Source organism: Malania oleifera, chromosome 2 (genome assembly GCF_029873635.1).
Source record: "Malania oleifera isolate guangnan ecotype guangnan chromosome 2, ASM2987363v1, whole genome shotgun sequence".
NCBI lineage: Eukaryota > Viridiplantae > Streptophyta > Magnoliopsida > Santalales > Ximeniaceae > Malania > Malania oleifera.
Window position 1 is genome coordinate 27,170,222 of NC_080418.1, and position 7,983 is coordinate 27,178,204.

Sequence of the window (7,983 nt, forward strand, 5' to 3'; positions counted from 1 at the left end):
ACATTTTTTGACAAGCTTAGTTTTTCTTCTAATATCTCTTGGTGCTTAAAAAAAAAAGCTTTTGAAATATTTTTGAGATATTTGGTCACTCTCTTGGGAACTTTGAAACCCCTATTTTTTGATTAATAAGATATATTTATGTATATTGTTTCAAAGACCCGATTGATAATATAACTCTTGCACTCGATTGCTTATTGACATTAACTTGAGTGTTATTGCACACATATTTGCACTGGAGCTTATAGATCTTACCATCTTCAAGTGCAGTTGATTATACTGTGCTTTTGTTGCGTTGTTGGGTATATATCCCGCTGCTTGTGTAAGAAGCATTTGTTTGTTATGTGTATTATTATATCTTTTGTATTTCAATTCATTCTTTCCAAATTTCAGCCGTGGGACCTCCCTGAAGAGGGAGACTAGTCCTTGTAAATAGTCTCGAATTGACTTATATTCGGTTAGGAAAGGTAGGTGCACCATTCTGGTAAGGTGCAGTTGTACGTTGAGGGCAGCTCCGTTAATTGACCTGATTGTAATTGGTGTCACTCCACCCGTTAAGTGAGCATTGGTGGAATCCTCGAGCTTGCGAGCTAGAGGCGGGGATGTAGATACAGTTGGCCGAACCTCGATAACATATTGTGTGTGCACTTTATATTTCCACAATTTACCATATGTATGCTATTCAGTGAATGTTGCACATGATTTAATTTTCGCACATTTTATTTATCTGTGCATTTGGGATTCCATAGACAGACCCTAGGTTGTGTATTATTACTTGTGATATTGAAATCAACTTAAAAAGTTTTAAATACCCAATTTACCCCTCTATTGGGAATACATAAATTCCAACAATTATTGAATGTATTAAAAATTTCGCAGCTTAATCTTGCGAGGATTTTGTTTAAATCTCGACTATGATCAAGTTGCGAGATTTAAATGGCCAGGACAATTGTGTATGACGCGTGACAAATCTCGCAACTTGGTGCTACGAGATTTAAATGGTCAGTGCAATCGTGTATATTAACACGTGGAAAATCTCGCCAGCACTCCGTTTGCGCGATTACGTGACCACCAAAACTGAGAAACTTTTTCTGAAGCTCAGTATTATGTAATCTTTTAATATAAAATAACATTAAAATGGGGGGGGGGGGGGGGGACTCTAATTTTGGGCGTTCCCGCACGTGCATCCTAGTGTGGTTCACGAATCACGAGTCACGTGTCACTACCTCGTGTCGTAGGTTGATCTCATAAATAAGCGTATAGGCTAAAAATTCTTCCAGACCTCGCGCTTTCGTTCCTGGAAATTCAGAAAGCAGGGCGTGGAGTGCGTGCGCTCGAAGCTAGGGTTAGAGTCTGTGGAATCGAAGGGGAAGAGGTTGAAGATGATTGAAGTGGTATTGAACGATCGGCTGGGGAAGAAGGTGAGGGTGAAGTGCAACGAAGACGACACCATCGGCGATCTGAAGAAGCTGGTGGCCGCTCAAACGGGAACCAGAGCTGACAAGATCAGGATTCAGAAGTGGTATACTGTCTACAAGGATCACATCACCCTTAAAGACTACGAGGTCCACGATGGCATGGGCCTCGAGCTCTACTACAACTAAGCCCTAGGTTCTCTCTACCTCCATGTAATTTGTGGTTGTTGTTCACTTGTATTGCTAATTTAGTTGCGGACTTAATGTGAAATTGGCGGAAATAGCTTTGTTTTTGTTTTTGGTTTTGGTCGAATCTTAGTGAATTAATGTGTCAAAACAGTCTCTTTATTTCGAATTTGAATTCATTTTAACTGCTGTATAAGGCTGGGATCTAATTATATTAGATTCCAGCAGATTGAGAGGATAAAGTGATATATTGCAGTTTCAGATTTATGTGGCTGAGTGGTTTTAATGTTGAAATTGATAAATTGTAAAATAACATTGGTCCAAATGAATTTCCTATTTTTTTTTAGTTTTATTAAATTATGCAAAAAAAATTGAAAAAAGGGGACTGTTGAAGACAAATCTTAAAATGCTCGATTGATTATGATGTCTTTGCCTATTTGAAATTTAATTCAATTCTCAAGATGTATTATCTGTGGGATTTAGAGGTGTGATTGTGTTTCGCAGAGGTGGACCCGGACTGAATAAAATTGGGACTGTATTAGGTATTAGAGCAATACAATGTCCTATGTTTAGTTTGCTTCTTCTATAAAAGGGAATGGACATGACAAGGCATGAGTGATTTTTTTGGTTTTATTTTGTTTTGTGTTGTTCCCCCCACCCCACCCCCCCTGGGGGTCCGTGGGGAATTAGACATTGGGGTATGTATTGGGAAGATTAACGCTGGTGGTTTGAGCTGGTTTATATAGCTGCATGCACGATCCCATTTATATGCGCTCAAAAATTGTGAATTAGTATGCATGCCTAAGTTTCTAAACCAAATGGGCAAAGACCCATAAACAAAAACTTTATTCAGGTTTTATAGATTAGTGTGTGGATAAAATGCCAAGTCACTATTTTTAATTTCAGCTTGAGCTCTCGGGCAGTTTTCATTTAGCAACCATGGCCCATCACTGCCATTGCCACTGCCATTTACAGTTTGCACATTCACCGAGAAGTCCCACTGGGTGGGAGTTAACTAGATGAATCTGTTTCTCCCATCATTTACAATACAGTTTGATATTGTCAAGTTATTCTTGGTCTGCACCTTGCATAGCCTCTAACAACTAGTTCTCTCTGTTCTCCTTGGAGTACTATCTGATCTATATGTGAGTGCCTAAGCTATCCCCTTAGCTTACCATGAGGCTATTCATCCCTTTTATCTTCTAGCTTTATATTGTGCACCCCTTTAACATTCTCTTTGGTAGTTGTCGTTACTTGACTGTTGGGAATTATGCACCAAATTGACCTTAAATTTGATGCTTATGCTCAAATTATGTACTATCTGATCTATGTGTGAGTGCGCTATCCCCCTAGCTTAGCAAGAGGGTATTCATCCCTTTTATCTTTTAGCTTTATATTGTGCACCCCCTTAACATTCTCTTTGGTAGTTGTGGTTACTTGACTGTTGGGAATTATGCACGAAATTGACCTTAAATTTGATGCTTGTGCTCAAATTATGTGTTGTGGTTACTTAACTGTTGGGAATTATGCACCAAATTGATCTTAAATTTGATGCTTGTGCTCAAAGTATGTACTATCTAATCTATGTGCGAGTGCCTAAGCTATCCCCCTAGCTTACCATGAGGGTATTCATCCCTTTTATCTTCTAGCTTTTATATTGTGCACCCCCTTAACATTCCATTTGGTAATTGTGGTTACTTGACTGTTGGGAACTATGCACCAAATTGACCTTAAATTTGATGCTTGTGCTCAAATTATGTGTTGTGGTTACTTGACTCTGGGGAATTATGTACCAAATTGACTTTAAATTTGATGCTTGTGCTCAAATTATGTACTATCTGATCTGTATGAGTGACTAAGCCATCCCCCTAGCTTAGCATGAGGGTATTCATCCTTTTATCTTCTAGCTTTATATTGTGCACCTCCTTAACATTCTCTTTGGTAGTCGTGGTTACTTGACTGTTGGGAATTATGCATCAAATTGACCGTAAATTTGATGCCTCTGCCCAAATTATGTTTTCTTGTATCTTGCAATGTGCACACTAACTTTTACCATATGAGAGTGGTGGTTATTCGAGGATATTTTGTTGATTGGACCCAATGACCCATGCAATAACTTTGAGATTCGTAGATGTATACTCTTTTTTTTTTTGGGGTCTTTGGTGCCTGCAGGTTTAGTGCGTATTTCTTTATGAAGGATTCCTTGCTTGTTTGTTTTGTTGTCTCGACACACAAATATACTTGGAATAGCTAATTACAATCTGACTTGTTGCATATTCTCTGCCTACAGGTTTGATGATCATATGGAAATAAGCTGGGGGGAAATGCTTGCGTTTCTGCTGGTGGGAGATGCGTGCCATGTCCTTCCAGATAAAAACTATTTAGGTTGTAATATGCGTTCATCTTTGTGAGTTGTTAATGGATAAACACAAGCATACTCTACACATGTTAATGTTGTTTACTTCACTGACTACTCTTGCATAATATGTTGCGGTCTATCTTCTTTTTTAAGTTGTGAATGATGGCATGGGCTTGTTGCATCTACCGCACATTTTATACTAATTTAAAGCTTGTTAAATGTTGCGATGGGTTTCTGTTATTGTACCTAGCTGGGACTAAAGCATAGTTAAGTGTAAGTTGAGGATTTTCATTCTTCAATCCATTTGTGAAAGTTGTCTGTGAACAGACTTTCGTAGTTATAATCCCTGTTTGGTTGCCTTTTTACTGCAGGCCTGAGGTGGCGACAATGAACTGTGTAAGTAGCATTGAGCTTAGTTATGCATACTTTAGTTTGTATAATTAATATGTTAAGTGATATGATATGTTTTAAATATATTTTGTGTGTTGAATTTTATTTTCTACTGAAATAAGAGCTTAATGGAGGTAAGAGATCTTGGGGTCAAATGAGTTCAATTTAGTTTTTAGTTTTAAATTTGAGTTAGAATGTGGGTATTTTAGCCTGTGAATCAAATTCCTGTGGCCCTCAATATTTTTTTCTTACCCCTAATTTCTCATTTTCATCTCTCATAAAGTTGGTAGAGCAAATCTTGACCCCCAATCATGTACAGCAAACACACTCGTTGCTAGACCTTAGAGCTGGGCTCGCCTCCCATCTCCATTGTGGCTTTCTTTTCTTTGCAGATTAAACTTCAGTTATTAATAATCGACATGACGCTTCTTCCTTCCAGCTACCACAAGCACGTCCTTGTGCCACGCCACGTTCCTTTTCTCTTTCTACAAGTCCTTGAGCCCCGATCTTTGTGCTTGCGATTCATGGAACACGAAGCACATGAAAGTTAGAAACAAATCATTGTTTTCAAAGTAAATGAAAGTCTTAAATAAATTGGATCTGTTAGCCATATATGAACGAGGTTTTTTTTGGTGAGATATTCAGGCTATTTATATGAAATTTAGTGTCTTTTGCCATAATTTCTGGCATCTGAGGAAAGAAAAATATAAAGAAATAGAATATGCAATAAATCAATGAATACAATTTCAATTAACCTTCGTTAATTTTTATTTGTAGTATAATAAATTTTCATTATTAGTAGTATTTGATTTTGAAAAATAGCATGATGAAAAATAAATTTTCTTATCTTTTTGAAACAATAAATTTAATTCAAAGAGAATCTTAAGTTGTTCATAAAAGGCATAAAGCCACCTTCTCATTCAAGAATTAAGTTCTAAACTGACAAATGAGTGTCAGTCTTGTCCAAATGTCTAGCAAGGAAAAAGTATTTCAATTTTTGTAATTCTTACATGAATTGCTGTATGATTATACACAATGAATGCTTCTTCTAAGCAGGAGAAGGATCATGATTTTACATCAAGCTTAGTTGTTGATACTTGTAATGAAGACCAAATTCTTGAATCACAATTGTTTGCTGCTAGTCGAAAGAGTGTGCCACATTTGTTTCTCTTCAAGTTTTTAAAGGCCCCTCAACTATTGCACTTTTTTTTCAAGAATAAATAATTTCTCCTCCATCAATTGGAAATCTACCTTCATCACCAACTCCTTTCCCTTCAAATCATTTTATGAATAAAAATAGCAGCGCAACAACAATTTTCCTTGAATAATATGTTAAGTTCTAATGTATTTGACTTGTCATGGGGACTTCGAAGTAATTCAAATTTATTATGTATCAACTTTTGGCTAATACATAGCGGGCAAGATTCCTTTTACATTGAATCCTTTCAATCAAGCATTCATTGAGATAGGCCTACCCTTCAAATTGGTTAGTGCACCATCATGGACGCCGAAACATGTGTCTACCCTATGCATTTCTATCAGTCACATGTGCATTACACACCCTTAAACTTTGATTAGGTTGAACATCGTACAACTTAAACCATAATTGTGAATGAAGACTCACTGATAGATTAATAATGAGTGCTTTAGTTCAATGTTAATTGGGATATGCAAGAAGGAAAACAATAAAATAGAATTTATCTTTATATACTTGCATGTTAGTTGGGAATGGACTTTGAATCAATAGTAAGGTTTCTCATTTGTGACAATTTTTGGTATGAGTTCAAGAAAGCAATCACTTTACATAAAAGTAGGTGTAAGATTGCATACACAATGATGACCCTTCCTCGCAAAGTATGGAGTTATGTGGCTTGAGAATGCCATTTTTTTTAAAAAAATTTTTACATGTTAACCATATAATTTTTCATTTCATTCATCTCTTAACTCATTTCATTCTAATGTACTCTACAACCCACACTGAGTTTTGCATGCTGGGCCTATATTTAGATTTTCCCATAATCCTTTAGTTAATCTAATAAAAACAAAAGTTTGGGCAGATTTGATATACATGGGTGATACCAACTTGATCCAAAAGTTTTAGTCATTAGGTCTTAGGTCCAACCATGCATATAAATACCTATTATCCACTCAATTTTCTAACGTGAGATAAACTAACAAGTGAAATTCTTAACAACCTTTTCCTCACTTGTGAGTTCTAGCGACTCGAACTTGAACGAAAATCATTATTGATCATTCCATGTCATACAACAAACTAGGAGACATTACTTAAGCATGGGATAGAGCCATGAAATCAAATACTAGAGCCCAATTTGAACATTTTCCTCTTTGAGTGGAAGTCATCTCCTTCATTAGTGTAAACCCAATTTTCAAACAATTGCTCAAATGAGTCTTACTCCTACGCCTTATATGTTTTAAATCGCATTTCACGTGCCTTTGAATTAGTCCTACTTTGCATGTCTTGATCCTATTCGGATCCATTTGCCTAGTGTAGATGATCCTTATTGACCTCAGTCATGTACTTGGTCCTCCAACTGTTAACACATTAAGAGAACTAACTAGTTTTATACCTCCACTTTACAATGTCTAGATTTATGAGCCATTAGCTCTAATACAACTAGTTAGGACTGAAAGGGCTTCATGGGTAAGCTTGAGTTTTTAGAAAAAGGGTTATTAGGGCAAAACCCTATTTCTTAGACTGAAAAAAAGATAGGCTTATGGCTTTTTAAAAAACACTGAAGAGTGGGAGAGAAGGTTATGTCCAAAAAGTTTTAAGAGTAGAAGCTAGTATATGTTGGCTTAAGAGAAAGAGAAAAATCTTGGGAGCTTTCAACTATTTAATATTTTTTCAAATCCATAAAAGTTTAAACATGCAATTAATAATTAAAAGAAAACTATTACTTCTATATTGTTTATCCCATTTTAGTATTTGGCTAATTATTAGCAATTGCCTACTTAAAATAGATTGACATTGTCGATGCCCATTTTGACCCATGGGTTTCTTAATTTAGTTAATGGGCTTACGAGAGGTCTAAGCCCCTCTAGAGGCCTTATTTGCAGCTCAGGGACCCCTCAGGGACCTCCTAGAAATTTGTCTGGTGTTTTTTGGTGTCTTAGAGAACCTCTTAGGATTCTTGGGGCTTTTTTGTGTTCTTACAAGTCTTTTGTAAGGCTCCTTGTAGCTTAATGGGCCCTACATGGCCTCTTTGGGCTTTTCTAGTCTCTTTGAGAGTCGCAAAGAGGCTCCTTGCAACTTAAAGGATCCAATTGAGGGCCCAAAAACATGCTTATTCCAGATTTTTGCATGAAAGTCTTGCTTTAAGCATATAATGGCTCTTGACTCACACACTTTTGCAATTAGGTCTTGCTTTAGCCATGTAATGACTCTTGACTTACACACCTTTGCACACGAGTCTTGCTATAGGTATGTAATGACTCCCAATTTTTAATTCATTCCATATTTTTACACGCAGGTCTTTCTTTAGGCTTGTAATAACTCCCGACTCACACAATTTTGCATACGTGTCTTGCTTCAAGCAGTAATGACTCCTGATTTTCAGACTTATCTTAAGTTTTTGCAGGCAAGTCTTGCTTTAAGCATGTAATGACTTCTAACTC

At 36.6% G+C, this 7,983-nt stretch overlaps 1 protein-coding gene across 1 annotated transcript; it reads left to right on the forward strand.

Moving 5' to 3' along the window:
• The first annotated feature begins 1,266 nt into the window (after nucleotides 1-1,266).
• LOC131149378 (ubiquitin-like protein 5) lies at nucleotides 1,267-4,256 on the forward strand. The gene is made up of 2 exons (XM_058099777.1): nucleotides 1,267-1,608; nucleotides 3,889-4,256. The coding sequence occupies exon 1, from the start codon at nucleotides 1,380-1,382 to the stop codon at nucleotides 1,599-1,601; it is 222 nt and encodes a 73-aa protein (XP_057955760.1). The 5' UTR covers nucleotides 1,267-1,379; the 3' UTR covers nucleotides 1,602-1,608; nucleotides 3,889-4,256.
• Nucleotides 4,257-7,983: the final 3,727 nt, after the last annotated feature.